General features: G+C 38.2%; 4 protein-coding genes and 1 non-coding gene across 9 annotated transcripts; 4 read left to right on the top strand and 1 right to left on the bottom strand.

Moving 5' to 3' along the window:
* Positions 1-395: 395 nt before the first annotated feature.
* LOC112190363 (vacuolar protein sorting-associated protein 27) lies at positions 396-5,169 on the top strand. 2 transcript variants are annotated; one of them, XM_024329797.2, is made up of 11 exons: positions 396-498; positions 556-717; positions 1,063-1,119; positions 1,211-1,278; positions 2,519-2,729; positions 2,811-2,908; positions 3,683-3,755; positions 3,828-3,887; positions 3,989-4,039; positions 4,189-4,267; positions 4,774-5,169. In XM_024329797.2, the coding sequence occupies exons 2-11, from the start codon at positions 643-645 to the stop codon at positions 4,851-4,853; spliced, it is 852 nt and encodes a 283-aa protein (XP_024185565.1). In that variant the 5' UTR covers positions 396-498; positions 556-642; the 3' UTR covers positions 4,854-5,169. The 2 variants fall into 2 exon arrangements, with proteins under 2 accessions (XP_024185565.1, XP_024185564.1); XM_024329796.2 differs by having other exon boundaries at positions 419-717.
* Positions 5,170-6,575: 1,406 nt separating this feature from the next.
* Positions 6,576-7,356, top strand: LOC112187724 (probable E3 ubiquitin-protein ligase RHA4A). The gene has a single exon (XM_024326621.2). It carries the CDS (start codon positions 6,666-6,668, stop codon positions 7,257-7,259), a length of 594 nt encoding a protein of 197 aa, XP_024182389.1. The 5' UTR covers positions 6,576-6,665; the 3' UTR covers positions 7,260-7,356.
* Positions 7,357-8,600: 1,244 nt separating this feature from the next.
* Positions 8,601-8,674, bottom strand: TRNAN-GUU. Its single transcript has one exon. It is a non-coding gene; the product is annotated as a tRNA-Asn (tRNA).
* Positions 8,675-8,750: 76 nt separating this feature from the next.
* LOC112183485 (brefeldin A-inhibited guanine nucleotide-exchange protein 5) lies at positions 8,751-20,593 on the top strand. 4 transcript variants are annotated; one of them, XM_024321867.2, is made up of 34 exons: positions 8,751-9,031; positions 9,159-9,292; positions 10,018-10,105; positions 10,202-10,454; positions 10,695-10,813; positions 10,887-10,945; positions 11,207-11,264; positions 11,357-11,441; positions 11,541-11,732; positions 11,883-11,941; positions 12,044-12,113; positions 12,198-12,266; positions 12,534-12,656; positions 12,737-12,790; positions 12,870-12,958; positions 13,090-13,186; positions 13,286-13,384; positions 13,508-13,708; positions 13,822-13,932; positions 14,006-14,190; positions 14,405-15,031; positions 15,171-15,588; positions 15,733-15,972; positions 16,083-16,206; positions 16,298-16,446; positions 16,862-17,218; positions 17,444-17,610; positions 17,688-17,911; positions 18,124-18,284; positions 18,440-18,556; positions 18,635-18,771; positions 18,857-19,115; positions 19,868-19,963; positions 20,146-20,593. In XM_024321867.2, exons 2-34 carry the CDS (start codon positions 9,181-9,183, stop codon positions 20,206-20,208), a joined length of 5,262 nt encoding a protein of 1,753 aa, XP_024177635.1. In that variant the 5' UTR covers positions 8,751-9,031; positions 9,159-9,180; the 3' UTR covers positions 20,209-20,593. The 4 variants fall into 4 exon arrangements, with proteins under 4 accessions (XP_024177635.1, XP_024177634.1, XP_040369307.1 ...); XM_024321866.2 differs by having other exon boundaries at positions 11,532-11,732; XM_040513373.1 differs by lacking the exons at positions 8,751-9,031; positions 9,159-9,292; positions 10,018-10,105; positions 10,202-10,454 and having other exon boundaries at positions 10,731-10,813; positions 11,344-11,441.
* A 156-nt stretch (positions 20,594-20,749) lies between these two features.
* Positions 20,750-23,232, top strand: LOC112183486 (glucan endo-1,3-beta-glucosidase 5). The gene is made up of 3 exons (XM_024321868.2): positions 20,750-21,547; positions 21,759-22,453; positions 22,638-23,232. Exons 1-3 carry the CDS (start codon positions 21,207-21,209, stop codon positions 23,099-23,101), a joined length of 1,500 nt encoding a protein of 499 aa, XP_024177636.1. The 5' UTR covers positions 20,750-21,206; the 3' UTR covers positions 23,102-23,232.
* The last annotated feature ends 866 nt before the right edge of the window (positions 23,233-24,098 follow it).

Genomic DNA, 24,098 nt, shown 5'->3' with positions numbered 1-24,098 from the left:
AATCTCTTATTTTCACATTATCGATTAGGTAACTAAAACTAAGTCTAAGTAACCCATTTTGTGAGCAAATACCAATATATCTTTATATGCTCTAGCACGTAAGTTGAGTTTAACGAAAAACTTTAAGAGCACAATAAAGAGTAAATTGAAGAAATTATGACTCTATGTCCCCTCTTATATTTTATAGTTAATCAAAACTTGAGGGTAGCTGCACCGACCCTCCTTAAAAAAAAATGCAGAGTAAATTGAAGAAATTATAAAATTAAAAATCTAAGATGCAAATTGACAGACAAAAAAATTAGGGTGGTTTTTTTTTTTAACAAGAAAAAAATTAGGGTGCAAATGTGCAATTGGCACTCTTGGTTTTCAAATTCAATGAAAAGAAATTTGGGTCAAAACAACAAATTTTTGACCCAAAAGGCCTAAACAATAAAGAAAACAGATTCTCGGCGGGTAACCCGAATTCTGCCGGGTAAGAGTTTGGATCAGGAGAAAGAAGAAGACTTCCATCAAAACATTGGCTCCTGCTTCTATCTGCTCAACGATCACGAGCTCGAATCATGGGGCAGAAAATGAATTGAAAAATTTGATCTGTATATTTATCGTAATCGATCATACCCAGATTCTCTGTGATTGAGAAAAATGGAGCCTCCTACTTTCCAAGAAGCTCCGCGCTGTGACGTCTGCAAATGCAGCTTCAACGCTTTCAGGCGACGGGTACCCAATTCAATTCTTCACTTTCTTTATCCAATTTGATCAAATACTCACTTGCACGGCTCATTGGGATCTCAAAGTTTTGTACTTCATTTAAAATTTCCAACTGGGCCAAAATCAAAGCTCGAAATTTGATGTTCATGCCCAAATGATTTTTTTTTTTTTTTTTTTGTGTGTGTGATGATGATTTTAATATGTTATGATGATTGGCAAACAATCGTTTGATGTGTGAAAAATGGGAGTTTGGGATGTAGAGCAAGTGGGTTTGGAGATTTATGGTTAAAGATACTCTTTTTGGAGAAGAAGTTTGTGCATTTGATATGTAGTTTAGATTTTGATGTTTTGCAGCATCATTGCCGATCCTGTGGGCGGACATTGTGCCACGAACATTCAGCAAGCCAAATGGTGTGTGTTCCTTTTATGCTCGATTCATGTGTGTTGGTTTTACTGATTGATGAACTTTCGTTGAGCAATTGTGTCTTTGCTGGAAATTCAGGCTCTACCGCAGTTTGGCATTTACTCACCGGTTAGAGTTTGCAGTGATTGTTTTAACGGCTCCTCTCGGTAAAGCATTCCTCTTTTGAACTCTATGCAGATATTCATAAAATATGTGCATTGTGTTCGTCATTTGTACACTGAGTAGATTTAGAAGGACGATGGCGGTTGTGTATGTTAGATGTGTTGGTGATTTCTTGTTTCCATAGATGGTATTTGAGTGAAGATTGATAATTTCGAAACTTTTGTGATATTCTTGAAATGTCCAATTGTATATAATCTACCTATTAGAGTTGATCAAGCATGGAAATGGCTCACCAATGCAGCTCAAAAACTCATGACATCTTATTTTTCTGAAAACTATGTGATCTCGGTGACCATGCAAATCTAATAACCAATTCAAATGGACAACTAAAAACAAAACTCTAGATGAGTTGGAGCATAGGGAAAAGATTCACAGAAACCTAACCATCAGGTTTTGTCATTTCCTTTGTTCTGGAAGGAAAAGGTTTTCTTAAGGGTCCCTGGTTATTAAGGAGTGGCACAGATTTATTTACTAGGCCTTCATGACTAGATGTGATGGAAACATGGAATGAAAGTCACATTTCAGTGTTTGGTGATTCTTGGATAAGAGTTCTCTCATCTCCTGCAATGGGAATTCTTATACTTCTACCCTTTGGTAATCTTAAATCTCTCTCTTCCTTATAGGAATTGCCTAACCCCTTTCCCCTGGAATCTCAACCTAACCCACTAACCACTGGAATTATTGCTTCTCATTATTCCAGTGTCATAAATGTCAATAGAGAATTATCAACTGGGGAGGGGTTCTTAGGTTTCAGTTGTAGTACTGGCCAACTATTTATGAAGTTCTGCAGATGCAGCACATAAGTATTGCCAGCCAAGTGTTGGATACTTATGACATGCCATCCATTAAGTCTTTGTGTCATTTAGAAAGTAATGTAGAATTAGCATCAATTGGAGAATTTTGATCATGCTGCTCACTTTTTAGTTATTCATATGCATTGTGCTTTATACGCTTGCATTATCCACTGGCTAAACAGGGTTATGCTTAGTAAATATAATTGAAGACTTTACGAGCTGCCACTTTACTACCTTATCATGTGCTCCATTCTGATGTGGTTCTCTTTCTTGTTTATGCCTACTATGCTATGCCATGCTGGTCCTACACATGCGACTTCTAATTCTGTGCTTTCCTTCTTCTCTTGGTTGTTCTACTTATCAATTTCTGAGCAATAAATAAATAAAAAATTATTTCTGTGTAACCGTGGATTTTTTTTATTTTACACAGACCTGCCAAAGGTGGTGTACAAGCTTCTTCAGATGGAACTGATTCTGTAACAGCTGCAGTTTCTAGATTGGATATTGGTGGGGATTCAGATTCAAAGACTAAACCAACTATACAGTCTCAGCCTGTGTCAGCAGTTATAGAGTGTAAGTGTGGAATGCCCTTATGTATTTGTGAAGCTCCTGCCCCATCTGTAGTTGCAGCTCCTATACAGGTATAAATATTCCAATTTTTTTTTTTGGATGTTTGTATCTCACCTTGCATGTGTCTCATGCCATATTTTTGTATGTGGCAGAGCAAAACCACATCCGCCCCTGTCCCTCATTGTCCAAGACCAAAGAAAACAGAAACCGCTGTAAAAACCAAACCTTCAACTTCAAACAGCAAGCACAGGTAGGTTAACTCTAGAGTTTTTTATTATTATTATTATTTTTTCACCTAACATAATTATAACAGTAGTCTTACATATGTGATTCCTTTGCTATTGTTTCACGATATAGAGATCCAAGTTTATTTGACAATTGGGAGTTCGAAACTTGGAACCTCAGTTCTTGGTCAATACCTGAATTATTCTAGAAAGTTAGTTCTTATAGCTGAGAAAGACGGCGGTGTCTAGCTGGTTGCCATGTATGTTGAATTTCTTTTCTGCATTTTGTGGATCTGCCTGCTAGATTTAGACATATGTGGGTACTGGAGAAGAGTGCTGCCTTATAAAGTGGAAATTGGTGTTTCCTAGAGTGACAGTTCTTCTCTTTAACGGTAAAACGGATTTGTATCTATGAAAAGCCATTTGCATGTCTTTCTTTCTTGACACGGATGTGCATACCATCTATGCTTTAGCTTGGGGTCAGTAGTTGGGGTGGGTTGGGGTTGTTTAAATCAAAGGTTAGGTCATAGCAAGCAAAACAAAACAAGTTGAAGTGAAGCAGAAAAAACCAAAAGTCCATTTAATTGTTCCCTAGTTTAGCTTTCTCCTACCTTCCTACAGGATAAAATACATGAAGCACAATTCCATCTACACATTCCTGTAAACTAAATTCATTGGTAAACAATAGTGTTTTTTTCTTTTCTTTTTTCTTTTTCACCTTGCTTGGTTGTAAACTGGTGATATATGATGTAGGTGCCAACTAAACTCTTTTGTAGTAATTGCTTGTGAAAATTTTGCAGTTCTGTCTTCAATCTCGGTCAAGCGAACAACGGGGTTTCTGATAAAAAGATGGATTACGAAGTCAATGGGGAGGTATAGCTTTTTGAAGTTCAATCATGATGTTAGTTCTTCTAGATAATGTTTTTCATCAATGTTTGTTCTTAGGGCATGAGAGAAGCTATAAAGAATGGTGATATTGATGCTGTGAAGAAGCTTCTGAGTGAGGTATTAAGATGTAGACTAGAATCAACATTCTAAAAGAAGTATACATACTTGGTAAAATCAGTATTTGAAAGGTGGATTTAAGAATACTATCATTTTGGCAGGGTGTTAATGCTAATTACCACGACAAACAAGGACTTTCTTTGCTACATTTAGTATGATCTCTCTCTCTCTCTCTCTCTCTCTCTCTGTGTACTTGTTTTCATTGGTGGGCATTCTCCTGCACATGTTTGCGTAGCTTATGTTGTGTCTGCATGTATCTATGGTTCCAGTGCCTAAATATTTTATCCTGATACTATTTCAGGCAGCAGTCTTTAATCAAACTGAGATAGTTTTTGCCCTCATGGACTCCGGAGGAAGCCTGGACTACAAGAATGCACAGGGTAATTTTCTTGGCCCTCTTAATATGTACATTTTAGTTGAATGTACATAAAAAAAAAAATTGAATTTTTCACTAGGGGAAAGGTTTATTAAAGATAATCAGGCATATTATCGACCAAAAAAAAAAAGGATAACCAAGTCATACATAAATGTCCAGTCGAAGGTTTATTAGGGGAAAGGTTTATTAAAGATAATCAGGCATATTATTGAGATCTCATGCTCAATAATTCTATATCCACATGGTTGTTCTTTTGGTGAACCTCTCTTATCATCTGCCAAAGTGTTGAAGGGAGAGGTGGTGATAATAAGAGCAGCTTTGTTTGCACACTGTACTCTGTTCATGTTTGGACTGAATTGATAAAATTTCCATGTCGCTGTATTCAGTCATAATCAAACCCTTTGTTTGCATTTGAATTAGGCAAGGACCCTATTTAGTAGCACTTAGCTAGTAGGCAGCTGCATATATTCAGTAGCTCACACCGCCTGACTGATTGATTCTTGCATACAGGGGAAACGCCACTGGATTGTGCTCCTGTAACATTGCAATACAAGATGCGGCAGAAGATGGAAGAAGATAGACGAGTGTGAGAACTGCGGCTTACTCTACGGGAGAGTGATTACAAACATTTAAGCTAGGTGTGCATGTCGATCTTTTGATTCAACTGGAGAGTATTTTTGACAGACTCTGTTGTATGATAGCAGGCCAGAGTTCCCTTACATTACAAGGCAACAGAAACCGAAACTTTACGCCATCCGATTGTGAAAGAAACGTCTTGTTAAAACTTCATTTTCTGAATCTGATTGTAATGGGCAACTTGAATATAAGATTGTGAAAGTAAAAAAGGGGATCAGCATCACCCTATCCTGGACCTTTATGCGAATATTAAATAAATTTTTCTGGTAATGGTGTTTGGTTAAAGATGATAGACTATTTGAGCATCATCACCTTTAGTAGTCTAACTTTTGTGGTGTCAGCAATAAAGCAACGGTCAGAAGTGGGGTGCATTCTGATCACAAATTACGGTTGTGGGAAAATTTGTAAGGGTTGTAGTACCAAGTTTTGGTGGGATATGACTAGGATTGGCCTCCTGCTAGTAATAAAAACATGGCATATGAGTCATGCTATTACTTACTTTTTGGAACGAGTCATGGTCAAGTAACATCTTTGCCAACTTTGGCTTAGCTATGGATTTAGGTTATAGGGTAGTGTTGATGACTTGGTGTGCTAGAGTGACCACTTGATGACTTGGTGTAGTGACTTGTTTATGCTTCTATGGCCAAACCCATTTCCCAAAAAAAAAAAAAAAAAAAAGGGAACAATTTATGATTAACATATCCATTCAAACTTGGACTTTCAATCCAACACATGTGAATTAAGAAGAAATCAAATCCAACACATGAGTTGAGGAAAAATCAAATGGATAAGGGATTAAGCAAGACCGAGTTTCTAAAAGTATGGATGCCATTACCTATCTATGGGTTTTTTTTTTTTTTTTTGGTCTGAACCTATCTATGGGTGAGATTACCTATCCCCTAAGTCACAAGCTGATTGCTGAAAAAATAGGAAACTTCCTATTATAGTTTCTATGTTTCCAATTGTAGCTCTTTGGTCGTTGTTCTTTTTTATATAAATAAATGCAAACAGTATTATTCCCCTGATCAAGAATTAAGTAAACATCAAATAGTTAGTTTCTCATGAATCTAAAACAAATTATTTTATGGTGCAACCCAAATAATTACATTATTCTAGCCGAATAATAATGATGATGATAAGGTTATACTAAAAGTCATTATGCTTAACATGTGAACAAAGAAATCCTTGATAGAAATCAAAACATTCAACCTAAAATTGATCAGCAAAGTCTCCATGGCAATGCCTATTACCCCAAGCCTCATATGCCCTTACCAAACCCAAGATTACCTCATCCGAGCAACTTGAACTTACAAGTCCCTGCTACAAGGCTCGATTTGATTAGAATATACTCTCCATATAGATACTTAAATTCCAAAAAAGAAAAAGGTAAAAAGAAAAGAAAAGTTCGATTGGGCTGTTATGATCATATCCCACTTGCTTTTTTAACTTTAATGATGATCAGATGATGTATATATATAACTTTATATTCTAATTCCATCTAGCATATATCTACCTAACCTTTTTCTCCTCATAGAAAAAATAATAAAAATTGTTATTCAAATGACACCGCCACCGTCCAGAGTGACTTGACTCGGACGCGCACAAATCCAAAGGACACGAATCACTGGGCTGGGTCCCACACGCCCTTCTTTACAAGTCTTTATAAACAAGCTGAATCTCACTCTCAACTTCCCCCTTTCCCTTCTCCTCCTCCTCCTTCCTCCTTCATTTCTTCTTCCTCCTTTGGTTCTTCTTCTGCTAAGTCTATGGGTTTAGTTGTCGATACATTCTCGTCCTCGGACCTGTTGGTCAGCGACGTCCTCTACAAGGCGGCCTTCGTAATCGCGCTGCTCAGATGGGCCTTCTACTGGGCCCTGAGACTCCGCCGGAGAATCTTGTCCGACGAGGATTCCGATCTGTTAGATGCGGAGCTTGACTATGAAGTAGTACAGTCCTCCTCTTCCTGTACGACGTCTTCTCCTTTGTCGTCGACCCAGCTGATCAGAGACAGTCTGATACGGACGACGTTCGAGGAGGTGACCAGACGACAGGGAAACAGCTGTCGTTGGGACACCTGCGCCGTCTGCCTGAGCCAGCTGGAGATGGGGGACGAGGTCCGGGAGCTGAGGAACTGCTGCCACGTCTTCCACACCGAGTGCATCGACAGGTGGCTGGACTACAACGGCCATGATCATCACGATCACGCCGCCCATGACGACAACCACAAGACCTGCCCGCTCTGCAGGACGCCTCTGCTGACGTCATCGCAGATCCAGAGCCTGAGCTGGGAGCAGACGTCTCAGCCGAGCTGGGCTGTGGAGAGACTGCTCTATCTTTTTGGGGAGGATCTGGTGCTATAGTTTTGGTTTTCGTCTGGATTTTGGAATTTAGTGTGTAAATTACTAAATTGTGATTCTTAATTAGTCCAAGAAAATAGTACATGGAATTTTGTGGATTTTTTGGGTGTTTTTTTTTCCTTCCCCCAATTTCAAATAAGAATACCGCAAAAAATTTAAATCCCTTTAACATTCAACACCACTTTAATCAAAATGGAAATGGAAAGCAAAAGAAGTTGCAAGGGAAGAACATTTTCTTATGAAGATGACAAAGCTACTACATTTGTCACGAAATTTGCTTTCTAAGCCTGGTTGAATGGGATACTAGAACAATTACTTGCAAGATAATGGATATCTTGAATCAGAAACTTGATTCACCAATGTACTTAAATTTTGACATTTATACAATCAAGAAGTTTCGAGCTCCCTTCTACTTGAATTTGATGGTAATTTTTAATAATTGCTTGACGATGATGTTCACAAAGGGCTAAAGCTCCAGCTACGAAAATGGTGGAATGATAATACTCTTGGTTGAAGCAAGAGTAAAGCTCCAGCACTATCTCTGATTACAAAAACCTGCCACTATCGATTTGTTTTGGAGGACCAAACCATCAAATTTTCGGTGCTAGGAGTTAATTCAATTGCTGAATTTATAATGAGTTATATCGAACTATTGCATATTACTATATTGTAAAATACAGAAATGCTCAATTTGAAGAATTTATAATGACCTATATGAAATGCAATATTAATTGGAGTACTTGTACTTTGAAGTTTGGAAGAGGATCATATCAATGCAGAAATAAATCACCACAATACATAAAAGAGAAAAAAGAATAGAGCAGAAATATTTCTTACCTTCCTACTCAATCAAAGAAAATAAAAAGTCTAGTTCCATGAGTCAAACATAAAAATTCTCAATCCTTAAAATTTGTAATGAGTGACACAAGATGATCTTGATTAATATGTAACTCATGTAATTTGTAGGAAAAAAATAGAAGAATTTTATTAGTGTCAGGATTTTGAAAATGTACCTGTAAAATTCTTAATTTCTTATACCAGCTATAATTTAGAAAACAATTAAAAAAAACGAATTCCGTCTCAATTCCTTTGAAATTTTATGACCTACACTGGATGAGTGATATAAACTATAAAGCTTAACATGAAACTTTATAACGGGCTGCCAACTGTAGTTTAACAATAAACCAAAAAAGAGATTTTCCAGTGCCGGGATTCGAACCCGGAAATTCTCAAGTCCTTTGTGTACTTTGATATTTCATGAGCTACACTGGATGATTGGGATAGAGCATAACGAAAAATTATTATCATGCTTGTCAAATATTGTTTAAAGAAGAAAAAATAATACGCTAGAAGGAGGGGTCGAACCTCCGACCTTGTGGTTAACAGCCACACGCTCTAACCAACTGAGCTATTCCAGCAACTTATTATTAAAACATATTTAATATTTGATCCATTTAATTTTAATTTTTTTTTTCTCAATCTGAGAAAGGAAATCTAAATCAGCTTCGTTTCTAGTTCTGCGAAGTCTCAACACCCCAAACCCCGCGGAGTCTCTGGAGCCAAAGTTCCCGGTTCTTCAACTCCGCTCTTCTCTTCTCTACTCCACCGCCATTACTCTTCACTCTTCTCCACCACACCTTAGATCTATCCACCTCCACTTCACCATCTCCCTCGCCTTCTTCAGATCTCAACTCACCTCCTCTCAGCTCTCCGCTCACTCCACCCTGTCGCGCTCATTCTCATTCTCATCGTCTTCAACGATCAGCCTCATCCAGGTAACGCAATCCTCTCCAACAGTCTCTCTTTCTCTCTCTGCGATTCTGTAACAACCGCACGCGAAATCATCTGAGAATGATCCGAATTTATTTATATTGACGGAACGTGATTTGATCCGAATTGCAGGCGGTTCGGGTCGGAGTTGAAGATGGCGGGAGGCGCAGCCGGCGGCTTCGTGACGAGAGCCTATGAGTCCATGCTCAAAGAGTGCTCACCGAAAAAGTATTCCGATCTTCAGAAGGCAATTCAGGCTTATTTAGGTCTCGTTCTCGCTCTTCTCCATGTGCATTTTCATTTGCATGTATATGAGTTTGGACGATTCGAGATTCAGAGCTGGATTGGAGATCATTATTTTTATTGATGTATGAGTTATAATGTTTGAATTTTGGTGATTACTGCTCCTTTAGTGTAATGAGGGAAGATGTGAGCTTAAAAATTTGTTTTCGGTGTTCTTCTGGTGCTCTAGATTTCAGGATTCTAAGAGACTCTGGTGTTACGGGGAAGGGTGAAACAAGCTTTAATGTGTTTGCAGTGGTTAATTTTATGTGTATTAGTTCAATTTAGTGCTTGCTGAATTTCTAAGAATGAAGACTAAGTAGTATGAGATCCATGTGGTTGGTACGGAAGTAGCTAGGAATACTTATATATGGTAAAGTGCAAAACATATATTATGTACACTAGTTCGGTATAGACAATAATCTTAATTTCGTTCTAATTTCGAATTTTATTAAATCAATCCGATTTGTTTATAGTGTACTTTTGTTTTGCTTGTGCTCTGATACCTTCCGTTTTTGTTGGAGTTTGAATTTCTATTATGTTTTATACAACTGTTAGTGGAGAGAGGTAATTGCTATTGGGAACGACTTGAACAACTTGATGTCGGTCACTCTTGATAGTGTGCTATAAGTAAAGCTTGTGTTTGTTATAAAAGAAACACCAGTGATCTCTCTGTTCCTCACATTTCTTTGTTCTTTTGTGTCTTTAGACAATGTGAAAGCGGTTAATCAGGCTGAACAAACCACACCACAAACCGCTCCAAGTGAGAAGAATCCAGCTACAGATGGTGATGGAAGGTAGATTGATTATTTGTAGCTTGCATTACAACCATATCGACATGATCAGACATATATGTACTAGTTTTGACTTTTGGAATCACTTCCATTTTGTAGTTCTCTTGAAACAGAAGGTGAAGCTCCAAAAACTGATGCAGAACCAGGTCAGTCTCAAACATCCTCACACACTGCCGAGGAGGCAGATTCTGTTGGCAGGCCAGTGAGCATAAGTGGAACTGTTTCAACTGTCCTAGCAACTGCTGGGAACACCTTAGAAGGCGCTCAGGCGGAGCTTGTTTTGAATCCCCTGCGACTTGCATTTGATACAAAGAACTTGAAAGTTCTAGAACCTGCTCTGGATTGTTTTCATGTATGCATTGTCACTTTTTGGTGATCTTTCAATTTTCCTTTTAGTTTTTGTTTAATATCGTGTGCTTTCAAAATAGTGATATTTTGTTGGAGCCTTGCATGCATGATAAAATTCTTTGTTTTATACCATCTAAACGATTGGCCATTCCTGTATTGTTTCTAAATATTATTTTCTGTTGAGATCTATAATATGCAAACCTACCTCACTAGCTAACTAGTCCTTCAAATTTCATAAGCACAGAAACTCATTGCGTACGATCATTTAGAGGGAGATCCTGGTTTAGACGATAAAAGTGTTCCGGTGTTTACCGACATTTTGAACAGGGTTTGCAGTTGTGTTGACAATAATTCACCTGATAGGTATGTGCCACCCAATGTTTTCTTTCGAAAATATATGGCTTGTTATTCTTACTAAGTATAAAACGATGTGCAGTACTGTTCTGCAAGTGTTGAAGGTCCTTCTTACTGCAGTGGCATCCACAAAGTTTAGAGGTAAGTTATCAGGGAATTACTGATCTCGAGTATTATTTTTTCTAGTTCATTATGTCTGTCTATCCATGTAATTTGCTCATGTACATTATCACTCGGTGTCTTTCATTGCTTTGCGCAGTTGTACATATGCAATCAGCACATATCTTTCTTTTATATGTGCACATGAATGTTTGAGCTTATCTATTCTGTTTAATTTCTTCCCCTAGAATTATAAGTGCCAAGAAATTATTTTTAAATCATTAAGAATTGTTTCAAATGCAGTACATGGGGAACCTTTGCTGGGAGTTATCAGAGTGTGCTATAATATTGCTCTGCACAGGTACTTTTTTTATATTTATTTATTTATTTATTTTTATAGGTTCCCAATTTCAATTTCAAGCAGTGCTAATGAATCATAGTTTGGACTTGTAGCAAGAGTCCTGTCAACCAAGCTACATCAAAGGCAATGCTTACGCAGATGATCAGCATCATATTCAGGAGAATGGAGACCGATCCGGTGTGGATTTGAATCTTCTATTCTGGATGTTTCTTCTCATATTCTGTTTCAATATAGTTATTTTACATTGTACTTTCCAATTTCTCGTAGGAACTTCAGGTTTCATCATCTGGTTCTGTTGGACAAAATACAAATACAGCACAAAATTCAAATACAGAAGCTGAAGAAACTTCTGTGGCAGACCAAAATGAGAAAGGAATGACTTTAGGAGATCAACTTAACCAGGTTAAAGAGACACCCATTGCATCTGTTGAGGAACTTCATAATCTTGCAGGTGGTGCTGACATCAAGGTATATATTTTTCTTCAGTAACCCATGTTCTTGGTACCTCATGCACTCTCAGGTGCTGAGCTGCTCCGCTATTTACTATGTCTCTAATCATGGATAGTTTAACTTGCGAGGTTTCCTTTGTACTGAGATTGTATGTCATTCAATGTTTAGGGTTTAGAGGCCGTCCTGGACAAAGCCGTGCATCATGAAGATGGCAAAAAGATAACCAGGTTTGGATTTGATATTATAGGTTAAGATCTCTCTTTTGTATTCCTAACACCGGTGTTTCACATTTATTTGTAATGCTCCTAACTGATGCGTTATTTTAAAAGAGGGATTGACCTGGAGAGTATGAGCATAGTTCAACGTGATGCTTTACTGGTTTTCCGAACCCTGTGCAAGGTTTGTGTTTTTGTACACTGTCTTCTAATTGTTGAGTCATTCAAGCAACTTGCTCCTATATGAATTTCGAAACTTGGTCTGCAGATGGGCATGAAGGAAGATAACAATGAAGTTACGTTGAAGACGAGGATTTTATCTCTTGAGCTTCTGCAGGTTAATATTAAGGATTATTTGTGATTTTATGTGCATGCTTTTATGCATAGATGCTTACATACAAAGCAGCTGATACTGTTAAATAACTTGAAAGTTTTATTTAAAAGTAATTTCTTGAACTTATTAAGTATGAGCTTCCTCCTTCTAAGACTATGGATGGAGAAAGGAAGATATGTATAATCCTGTTCATTGACTTATATAAGGAGCTGTCCTTTTACTTATTTTCAGTGTTCTTTGAATAATATGATTCAGTACTTGGTCTTTCAGGGTTTGTTGGAAGGAGTTGGTCATCCATTTACTAGGAACTTCCATTTTATTGATTCCGTGAAAGCATACCTATCATATGCTTTGTTGCGGGCTTCAGTTTCACCGTCCCCTATCATATTTCAGGTTTACATATATTCTTCATCTGAGTTAGGTAGTATATTCTATGAGATGTTTGCTTCTGATCATTAGTTTCCTTCCTGCAGTATGCAAGTGGAATTTTTTTAGTGCTTTTGTTGCGGTTTAGAGAGAGTCTCAAGGTGCGTTTATGATCTTCACAAATAGTTACCGAAATTACCTTGACATACTCTGTTCTTTACACCAACAATTTTTATTCAGGGTGAAATAGGCATCTTCTTTCCCTTGATAGTTCTCCGGTCCCTGGATGGCTCGGATTTACCCATGAACCAGAAAATGAGTGTTCTTAGGTATTGCCTTTTCTGGTTATCGCATTGCTAGTATCTTGCTACTCTCAGTTTTCACATGGCTAATGTGAATACGTGATCACTATGATTTTGAATTTCTTTTCCCAGTCGTCTAATGAGGTGCGGGTTTGCAGGATGTTAGAAAAAGTTTGCAAGGATCCTCAGATGCTTGTTGACATATTTGTGAACTATGACTGTGATCTTGAGGCACCGAACTTGTTTGAGCGGATGGTATAATTTACCTACTGTTTCCCAATGATGTTCTTTATACTTTCCAAATATGGTATTCTTGTACATCTAATACTGCAAGGTATTCTGACTCTTAATTAGGTTACAACTCTATCCAGAATATCTCAAGGGACACAAAATGCAGATCCGAATATGGCTGGTGCATCCCAGACTACTTCAATAAAGGGTTCATCTCTTCAGGTAAGTTTAACGATTTACTCCTTTCTCAGTTTTGGCTAATTCATCATCTGCTTTCTTGCTGCTATATATTCATTGATGGTAGCACAGGTTGCTGGATGACCCCTTTTTCCTTGAACTTGCCAGTGTCTTGTGAATGTGCTTAAATCACTCGTAGATTGGGAGAAGTCACGTGGAGAATCAGATAGCCATAGTAAAAACACTCGGTCTCTGGAAGGAGATGCTTCAGCTAAAGAGTCTGTTGATGTGAAAAGCCGGCAAGATACAACCACTAACTTTGAGAAGGCAAAAGCTCATAAGTCTACACTGGAAGCTGCCATATCTGAGGTGGTTGATCGGCTTAACTTGATATCCTGATTGTACATTTGTTTTTGTTTCTTTGTAATGACAACTGCTCTGTTTGTGGTTTACAACTGATTTGTTGATTTAATATTTTGCAGTTCAACAGGCGACCAGTGAAGGGTGTAGAGTATCTGAGATCAAATAAATTAGTGGAAAACACACCTAGTTCAGTTGCCCAATTTTTGAAAAGTACTCCCAGTTTGGACAAGGTTGAATCTCTGTTTGTCTTTAAGTTATGTTTCTACAATGATACAGATTTCTTAGTACTTAACATTTTTGCAGGCTATGATTGGGGAATATTTGGGCCATCATGAAGAATTTCCTCTTTCTGTTATGCATGCTTATGTAGATTCCATGAAATTTTCGGGAATGAAGTTTGATACTGCAATTCGTGAACTTCTTAAAGGATTCCGACTTCCAGGGGAAGCTCAAAAGATAGATCGCATCATGGAAAAGTTTGCAGAAAGGTACTGGGTTTTTCTGTTTTTTGCTCTGTCTGTCATCTATATTTGTGTGCACAAATCTTCCATGCATGGTTGTGCATTTGATTCATGCTTACATAATGCATGTATCCCTTGTAAATCTGTAAACAATTTCTGACTGAATAGGTCATCTAGCTTTTACTGAGATGATATGCCCTTTCGATTACTGACAGTGAGTTTTAACATGTTGCATATGCAGATACTGTGCAGATAATCCAGGCCTCTTCAAAAATGCAGATACTGCTTACGTTCTTGCATATGCAGTTATTATGTTGAATACTGATGCGCATAATCCAATGGTGTGGCCTAAGATGTCCAAGTCAGATTTCGTGCGCATGAATGCCACTGAAGATCCAGAAGATTGTGCTCCAACTGAACTTCTGGAAGAAATCTATGACTCAATTATTAAAGAAGAGATAAAGATGAAAGATGAGAGTACTAGTCTCGAGAAAAGTGGCAAATATAAGCCAGAAGGTGAAGAGAGAGGACGACTTGTCAGTATTCTTAATCTGGCTCTTCCCAGAAGGACACTGTCTTCTGATACCAAGTCTGAAAGTGAAGCTATCATAAAGAGAGCACAAGATATATTTAGGAATCAAGGAGCACAAAGAGGGGTCTTCCATACTACACAGCAGATAGAACTTGTAAGGCCTATGGTAGAAGCTGTTGGATGGCCTTTGCTTGCTACCTTCTCTGTTACAATGGAGGAGGGTGAGAATAAGTCGAGGGTTGTTCTCTGCATGGAAGGATTTAAAGCAGGAATACACATTACACATGTTCTGGGGATGGATACCATGCGCTATGCCTTCTTAACATCTCTGGTCAGGTAAAATAGTTGTCATTATATAAAATCTGTTTGCCATTCTCTTGTATTCACCTGCATGGAAAGATTCTGTATTCACTGTTTTTATCTTTGTAGCAATGTTCATGATAATGCTCATTTGAGCTTTGGGTTTGCATCTCAGATTTACATTCTTGCATGCTCCAAAGGAAATGCGTAGTAAAAATGTGGAAGCATTGCGAACTCTACTAGCTCTTTGTGACTCAGAGACTGGGTCCCTTCAAGACACATGGAATGCAGTTTTGGAATGTGTTTCACGGCTTGAATACATCACTTCAACCCCTGGTATTGCTGCAACAGTCATGCAGGGATCAAACCAAATCTCTAAAGATGCTGTTCTTCAATCTCTAAGAGAATTGGCTGGAAAACCTTCTGAGCAAGTATTTGTGAATAGTGTTCAGCTTCCCAGTGATTCTGTAGTGGAGTTTTTCACTGCACTCTGTGGTGTATCAGCGGAAGAACTAAAACAAAGTCCAGCTCGGGTTTTTAGCTTGCAGAAACTTGTTGAGATCAGCTATTACAACATGGCTCGTATACGCATGGTATATTTTGTTGTTGCAACCTCGTGTTTTGCTTGTAAAAAGTTATATGCTCACATGAAGAAAGCCATCACTAACTGCAGCTCAGTAGGTGGGATTCTGTTGTGTTCTCCATCATTTGAACGTTTCCACTAATTTTTTTTACAGGTCTGGGCTAGGATATGGTCTGTTTTGGCAAACCACTTTATTTCAGCTGGGAGTCATCATGATGAGAAAATTGCTATGTATGCCATAGATTCTCTAAGGCAACTTGGTATGAAGTATCTGGAGCGAGCTGAACTTGCCAATTTCACATTCCAAAATGACATTCTTAAGCCTTTTGTTGTTCTTATGCGCAATAGTCGAAGTGAAACCATAAGGGGCCTAATTGTTGACTGCATTGTTCAAGTATGTCTACATAATTTGCTTTCCTGATTGCACTTTCCTTTTCTCACTGTTATCTGTCTTAATCTACAACTGCTCTGTTGAAAACAAAATTATTCTTCTGTCCTTTGCAGATGATAAAATCTAAAGTGGGGAGCATCAAGTCTGGTTGGCGTAGTGTTTTCATGATTTTTACAGCTTCTGCTGATGATGAATTGGAATCTATTGTTGAAAGTGCATTTGAAAATGTCGAACAGGGTATCAATTTCTTTTCGTTACTGTGTTCATGACGTTGATGTTTTTCCTCATCTTTACAATATTGATATATCTAATACCCGGAAACTTGCAGTGATCTTGGAACACTTTGATCAAGTTGTTGGAGATTGTTTTATGGACTGTGTCAACTGCCTTATTAGATTTGCAAATAATAGAACTTCACACCGTATAAGTTTGAAGGCTATTGCACTCCTGCGCATATGTGAGGATCGTTTGGCTGAGGTGTGTTAGTCTTTCTTTGTTTTGAAGATATGATATGTAAAAATAACTGATTAATGGTAATATCGAATCCATAATACTTCAGCTGAAGTTGATAAAGTTAATTACAAAGTGATTCCGATAAGCCTCGTGGCATTGTCAGTATGACTTGACACAACACATGCAGGGGTGGGAAACTGCACCCCATGGTTAAATGATTAGGAAGAAAGACTTTGCCTTTGCTGTGATATTGTAATCGCTCTCCTCTGCCATTGAAACACAAAAAACTCCACTGGTATTGGGCTTCTTGGGTGTTGGTGGATTTGGCTATTGGGGGTTGGGTGGATGCCTATGGTTCTCTGGTTGTTTCTGCCTTATTGATAGTCTGTCTCTTTTCTGTCCAGATATTCATGTTTAACGTCTGGTTTGTCCAATTCAGGGTCTTATACCTGGTGGTGCTTTGAAGCCTATAGAAGAAAATGAGACTACAACTTTTGATGTGACCGAGCATTATTGGTTCCCAATGCTGGCTGGTCTGTCTGATCTGACATCAGATACAAGACCAGAAGTCAGAAGCTGTGCGCTTGAAGTTTTGTTTGATCTACTGAATGAGAGAGGTACCAAGTTCTCGTCATCCTTTTGGGAGAGCATCTTCCATCGTGTCTTGTTTCCCATATTTGATCATGTAAGAAATGCTGGAAAGGAAAGCTCGACTTCTTCTGATGAGGAATGGTTCCGTGAAACAAGCATTCACTCACTTCAGTTGCTGTGCAACCTTTTCAACACTTTTTATAAGGTAGTCTTGAGCTAAACACTAGCTTTACAAATTGTATTGTTACTTGTTTTTTGTGAAGAATTATACATACTAGGGGACAATAATTTGAATTCCTTTATTTCGAACCTGTAGTAAATCAAATGGAGACTGATATTCTTATTTATTGGCTCTGGGGTGCAAAAAGGTTTTGTAATTTTAAGTTGGTGTCTGGAAATTATTGTGACTGAAAGTCTTTCCTTTGTGCAGGAGGTATGTTTTATGTTGCCACCACTACTCAGTCTACTGTTAGATTGTGCTAAACAGACTGATCAAGCAGTGGTTTCGTTATCTCTGGGTGCACTGGTTCATCTCATTGAAGTTGGAGGACATCAATTTAGTGAGAGTGATTGGGATACGTTATTGAAAAGCATAAGGTGTGTTTCTCTTATCTTCTGGTGGTCATTCCTATACTGATTAGTTATTCTACTAATCTATTTGTTATTGCCATCAGAGATGCTTTGTACACAACACAACCACTTGAACTGCTAAATGCTTTGGGTTTTGAGAACCTGAAGAATGATAGGACATTAAATGTAGAGGTCAATACCGGTGATGGTGCTTCCTTAATGCCTGTTGACTATGATGGGGGGGACAACCGTCAGTTTGATGCCAATGATAGAAATCCAAATGCATCAGTCGAATCAGGGGCGCAAATGAACTTGGATGGATCTGAAGGTCAGGTTTTTGAAATTTTGTGAATTATCATGTTTACCAAAATGGCTTTTGTTAACATTCAAATTCTAAGACTGCATATTTGGTATTTTGCATTTATCAGAAATAGAACCTGAGGAGTCAATATTGTCCCAAAGCTACGCTTTACGAACCTGGATTTTGAACTTTTATTGATGAATGAATTGATTTTTATTTTGTTATTTTCTGTTCTGTAGGCCTCAACTCACCATCAGGATCTGCTTCAAAATCTGCTGAAGATGGAAACCTCCAACGTAGTCAAACAATAGGTCAAAGAATTATGGATAACCTCTTTCTCAGAAATCTTTCATCTAAGCCTAAGAGTTCTGATGCTTCAGTACCATCTACTCCAGTTAAGGTATCATGTTACGGGTTATTAATTTTTAAAAAGTACGTTATTTCTGCTAATCTTTTTACACAGATCAGAACCCAGATTTTATGGCTTTATGATGTGTGTATCAGCAGCGCATGTTTTGACAGCTATATGATGTGTCTGTTTGTTGTGGTGCATAGGTTCCTGATGCTGTCGAGCCTGATACCAAAGATGAGGAGGAAAGCTCTGTATTGGGAACTTGTAGGGGCAAATGCATTACTCAATTATTACTTCTGGGGGCCATTGATAGTATCCAGGTCTCTCTCTCTCTCCCCACCTCCTCTGAAAGTTTAACGTTTAACTTTTTCCTAATAGAATCACTGTATAATTTGCAGAAGAAATACTGGAGCAAGTTGAAGGCACCACAGAAGATTGCTATAATGGACATTTTGCTGTCCGCGTTAGAATTTGCAGCTTCCTACAATTCATATACAAATCTCAGGACACGCATGCACCAAATTTCTGATGAGAGGTAGGATGAAAATTTGTGTGCAAATACTTCTCTGAATTTTTTCTCCTTGAAGAACATAGTTTTTGACTATTCAACCATTGGACAGGCCACCTCTGAATCTTCTTCGCCAAGAGTTAACAGGAACTTGCATATATCTGGACATCTTACAGAAAGCAACTTCCGGGTTTAGTGCCAATCAAGAGGGAAATGATGAAGAGAAAGTTGAAGGATTGGCAGAAGACAAACTGGTGTCTTTCTGTGAACAGGTACTCAGGGAGGCATCCGAGCTGCAGTCCAGTTCTGGAGATGTGACTAATATGGATATTCACCGTGTTCTGGAGTTACGATCTCCAATAATTGTTAAGGTATAGACTGTAAACGGTTTTTTCTTTTTTCTTTGGGGGTATCCAAATGTCTCACTGGTTACTTCCTCCCATTTTACATATCCTGCCTAAACAGTTCCAGCAGCTGCCTTTTATTTCCTGAGTTGTTCAATCATATGAAAATCCTTGTAATTTGGTAACCTTACAACTTCATGCGGTCCTTTGTGAGGCAGGTCTTCAACAAATTGCTGTTGTTGATTTCCCACAATGGGTTATATATATATATATACAACCTTGCTCAGGTGCGGATATCCGCACCTAAGCAAAACGTACGGATTTCCCATTTTTACCCACTTTCCGATCATATTTTCACATCTTAACCGTTAAGTTTTTAGATCCTAATGTATAGATCATCTCTACAAAATTTCAGCCAATTTGATGATCGTTAAGGCATCCAAAACTGCAATTTACACGAACGAACCGAATCTGTCTAACCGGAACCGTTCGTGTTTATAATGGTAAATTACAGTTTTGGAGCCTTAACGATAATCAAATTGGCTGAAAATTTGCAGAAATGATCTATACATTAGGATCTAAAAACTGAACGGTTAAGATGTGAAAATATGATTGGAAAGTGGGGAAAAACTGGAAATCCGCACCTTTTGCTTAGGTGCGGATATCCGCAGCCAAGAAGGGCTGTATATATATATACACACACACACACACACATATATATATATATATATATTGTAGTAATTACAGATGTTTATTTTGATACTGTTTTGGCTTTTCAGGTGCTCAAAGGCATGTGCTTTATGAACCAACAGGTTTTCAGAAGACATCTGAGAGACTTCTATCCTTTGCTTACAAAACTTGTATGCTGCGACCAGGTAGTCTCCTGTTTCTTACGAATATGTCTCGTGGTACTGTTTCTTACAAATATGTCTCGTGGTAGTACCTACGTAATCAATACTGCCGTATTCATCCCTTGATGCTGCACTTACAGTTGATCATTTGCTAACTAGAGATTAGGATATGTTCTGGGAAACTTATAATTGCTTCATCTGTTCAGATGGATGTTCGTGGAGCTCTTGGTGATCTATTTAGGGCACAATTGAAAGCACTTCTGCCGTAGTTGCTTTCTCCTTTTCTCGCCACTTTGACAGTGTCCCAAAAGGAACTTGAGCATCACTGCTCCAAGCCTCTAAACACTGATTGTCTAATTTTGTTCGGCTAATATTCTTTCTCCTGTGCCTATAAATTTCATTTTCTTCAGATTAGAGGTATATGTTCTTTTTTCAATTTTCACCTTCCCTAGTAAATTTTGTTGTAATGATGTTAATGTAGAAAAGGAAGTAAACAAAAAGGGGAGAACATAGATTTGAGTCCGGTTTATAAGCATCATTTTTGTTATTTTGTAATGTAAGTATCTTGATTAAATACCCAAAAGTAGATATCAGTAGTTATGAAAGCTATTTGTACGTCCTCAATTATGTTTGAGAAACAATTTATTCTATTGATCACAATTGCAATGGAGTTGGTATTAAGAAGTTTTTATGATGGAATGGTAGAAGACTCATTTTTTATTTGGTTAGTTTTTATTTTTTATTTTTTTAGAGAGTCGACAAATTTTATTCAGAATAGAACAAATGTGAGGAAAAGCCCATATAGTCCCGATAAATATGATCAAACGAGAATCCTGGAAGCTCCTAGAGACATCTGCCAATATCTTCATAAATGGGGCCTAAATGTCACCCGTGGCAGTAGAAGATGGAGCCTGCACCAATATTTGGTCGAAAATTCCATTGTGCAGGGAGATTACTAAAGGGACTTTCCCTATGCAGCTTTTATAGTTCAGAAGAGTGCATTCCTTCTTTGTGGGTTTTTCGTTTCCCGTCCGAGGAATACTTGCACAAAAAATAGGTTTACAGCAAGTTTACTCTATTCTTTTCTTGATGGATTATTCTTGCTATTGTAATAAGCTCAGAAACCATTCGAACGGGTTGTTCCTTATGTGATTCCTTTACTTTCCTCTCATAAAAGTCATTTGTCCGCCTTTTAGGTCTGTTAAATCCAGAGTAGTGTGCTTCCTATCTACAAACCCAAAAACGAGATTGAAAGTCATACGAAAGCATGGGGTTTCGTTATCTGTATATTTTGTTGCTCTGCTTATTTAGTCAAGGTTTTTTGAGAGGCGTTCATGGTGGCTTTGCATGCAACTGGGGAACGCGGGCGACACACCCATTGCCACCTGATATAGTTGTGAGGCTTTTGAAGGACAATGGGTTCACCAAGGTGAAGCTATTTGAAGCTGATCCTGGGGCACTTGAAGCTCTAGGAGATTCCGGTATCCAGGTTATGCTGGGAATACCCAATGAGTTCTTGGCACCGCTAGCAAGTACTGTTACGATCGCTGAAACGTGGGTGGCTCAGAATGTATCAAAATACATGTCTAAATACGGGGTCGATATAAGGTAAGAGGTTAAAATTTTTCATGCTCAAAATTCTCTACTTGCAAAAGAAACCTCGACTTTTATAGAAATGCTATTGAGGTTACAATATGCTTGATCCTAACGTTCTTTACGTCAATAAGCATATTGAGAAAGCATTTTCAAACCTAACAACATCTTATCTTACTTTCTCTTATTTCAAACAGAATTTTATTTGACATGTCAATCTATCTAGGTATGTGGCTGTAGGAAATGAACCCTTCCTCACAAGCTACAAAGACGCATTCCTCAACACCACATTTCCAGCACTCCAAAACATTCAAGCAGCCCTCATAAAAGCCGGGCTAGGGAGACAAGTGAAGGTCACTGTTCCACTAAACGCCGACGTCTACCAGACCGACAGTGGTCTTCCCTCCGGAGGCAACTTCCGGTCCGACATCCACAGCCTCCTACTCTCCATGATGAAGTTCCTCAGTGACAATGGTGGTGCTCTCACTATCAACATCTACCCCTTTCTTAGTCTCCAAGCTGACCCTGATTTCCCCAAAGAATATGCCTTCTTCGACAAAGGTGCAAAACCTGTTGTGGATGGTTCTATTTCCTACACCAATGTTCTTGACGCCAATTTTGACACCTGCATTGCTGCTCTGGAAAAGAATGGCTTCTCCTCTTTGCCTGTTATTGTAGGAGAGATCGGGTGGCCGACTGATGGTGACCCCAACGCTAACATAGAAAATGCAAAAAGATTCAATCAAGGGCTTGTGCGTCGTATACTTGCAGGGCAAGGCAGCCCAAAAAGGTCAACCCCGCCTGATATATACATATTCGGACTCATAGATGAAGATGCCAAGAGCGTCCTACCTGGGAATTTTGAGCGGCATTGGGGCGTCTTCAATTATGATGGATCACTCAAATACTCATTGGATATAGGTATTCTTCGAAATTTTGGTTATGTTCTTGAAATTTTTTCGACATTATCTTTAGTACATTTCATTCATATCTTTCTTGTAGATTGATATATATTATCAAGGGCAATGTTCAATCCCTCCTAATTTCTTTGTTTTCAAATACTCGATATTGATGTGCTAACTTTCAATCTGTACCTTGAATACAGGTAAAGGAAAAGCTTTGGTTCCGGCGAAAGGAGTGCAATACTTGGCAAGACGATGGTGCATAATGTCACCTTCAGCAAGCACTTCCGACCCCAATTTGGTCCAGAGCATCGACTATGCTTGCACTTATGCCGATTGCACTAGTCTTGGATATGGCTCTTCTTGTGGAATGCTTGACCCAAGGAGCAATGCTTCTTATGCTTTCAATATGTACTACCAAACCATGGACCAACGCAAAGATGCATGCAATTTCTCGAGTCTGTCCATCACCACCAGTGTCGATCCATCTCCACCGTCGAATGGCCAGAACAGGACGTGTCAGTTTAAGATCATGATCGATCTGTCGAAGCACCAGAAAGCTAAACGGCCTCCTTCTTCAGTGGCTGCAGGACTAAATGAGCATAGCTCCCAAAAATTTGTGATGGCTTTACTTGTCCTTGTATTAGTGTCCACATTGATCATCTAATATTTACTAGTGTCCAGTGTCCACATTGTCCGGATTGGACTGAGAGGCGATGCCTATGCCTCTTTGTTCTTTTGTCGTACTTTTTTTCCTATTTTTTTTAAAGAAATAATAATATCAAATAAATTTGAGCTTCTTGAAACTAGAGTCGTATATTTTTTTTATTTTACACTTTCGATTTTTCAAACATTTTCTCTTCTCTAGCCAGTGAGTTTATAGAGAACAAGAACATAAAGAGGTAAAAATATAAATAATTCTCTATTTTAACTTTTTTACATTCATTTTCATCTCCATCTTTTATATTATCATGCATTGACCAACAAATTAAAAACTAAAAAAAAAATCAGTGAACTCTTTGTTTTGTTAATAAGAGTATTCAATGCACCGACGTGGACTTACATCACCAAAAATAGACGTCTGGATAACAGCAATTATAATTTTTAATATTCAAAAAATAGATTGTATATATATATATATATATATATATAATTGAGATCCGTTAAATGTTGCGCCGATTGATTGAAGAATTTTCTGTAAGATAGGCCCAAACCTCAAGAAAGCCAAAACCAACGTCTACATCACCACCTTTTGGTCTAAGTGTCTAACCATACAAAATAAATTTCCAATATTCGAGATTTCAGGTGCTCCCAAAATTAGCATAAAATAGAGAAATAAAGGAAATAGCTTTCCACGGCCAATTGTACACTACACAAAAACTCCGACTTCTTTTTTATCATGAGAAAAAGACATGGATGGCCATGGCCAAGCGCGTGCCGGAAAGGTAGATGATCCAAGACCGTCGGATCCCACAAATCAGGGCCCCACCACTGATTTTCATAACCAGAGAAAGAAGACAACAATGGAGGGAGGGGGCCATCTACTTTAAACTACAGGCAATCATAAATCTAGGCCCGGATTTACGCTTTAACCAATCATTTTATTAATTTCTGAAAAAACCCTAATTATTTAAAAAAAAAAAAAATTCAAAATTTTCTGAATT

Source organism: Rosa chinensis, chromosome 2 (assembly GCF_002994745.2).
Source record: "Rosa chinensis cultivar Old Blush chromosome 2, RchiOBHm-V2, whole genome shotgun sequence".
Lineage (NCBI taxonomy): Eukaryota > Viridiplantae > Streptophyta > Magnoliopsida > Rosales > Rosaceae > Rosa > Rosa chinensis.
Note: the sequence above shows the minus strand (reverse complement) of the source record. Positions and strands in the feature narration are given on the sequence as shown.

What these genes read in the sequence shown, in the direction of transcription:
- LOC112190363 (XM_024329797.2), top strand. Translation starts at nt 643, where the DNA reads ATGGAGCCTCCTACTTTCCAAGAAGCTCCGCGCTGTGACGTCTGCAAA. An exon ending in AACATTCAGCAAGCCAAATG is followed by an intron (nt 1,120 to 1,210) that starts GTGTGTGTTCCT and finishes CTGGAAATTCAG; the next exon opens with GCTCTACCGCAGTTTGGCAT. An exon ending in GGACTACAAGAATGCACAGG is followed by an intron (nt 4,268 to 4,773) that starts GTAATTTTCTTG and finishes TCTTGCATACAG; the next exon opens with GGGAAACGCCACTGGATTGT.
- LOC112187724 (XM_024326621.2), top strand. Translation starts at nt 6,666, where the DNA reads ATGGGTTTAGTTGTCGATACATTCTCGTCCTCGGACCTGTTGGTCAGC.
- LOC112183485 (XM_024321866.2), top strand. Translation starts at nt 9,181, where the DNA reads ATGGCGGGAGGCGCAGCCGGCGGCTTCGTGACGAGAGCCTATGAGTCC. An exon ending in GCTACAGATGGTGATGGAAG is followed by an intron (nt 10,106 to 10,201) that starts GTAGATTGATTA and finishes TCCATTTTGTAG; the next exon opens with TTCTCTTGAAACAGAAGGTG. An exon ending in GGCATCCACAAAGTTTAGAG is followed by an intron (nt 10,946 to 11,206) that starts GTAAGTTATCAG and finishes TTTCAAATGCAG; the next exon opens with TACATGGGGAACCTTTGCTG.
- LOC112183486 (XM_024321868.2), top strand. Translation starts at nt 21,207, where the DNA reads ATGGGGTTTCGTTATCTGTATATTTTGTTGCTCTGCTTATTTAGTCAA. An exon ending in AAATACGGGGTCGATATAAG is followed by an intron (nt 21,548 to 21,758) that starts GTAAGAGGTTAA and finishes CAATCTATCTAG; the next exon opens with GTATGTGGCTGTAGGAAATG. An exon ending in CAAATACTCATTGGATATAG is followed by an intron (nt 22,454 to 22,637) that starts GTATTCTTCGAA and finishes CCTTGAATACAG; the next exon opens with GTAAAGGAAAAGCTTTGGTT.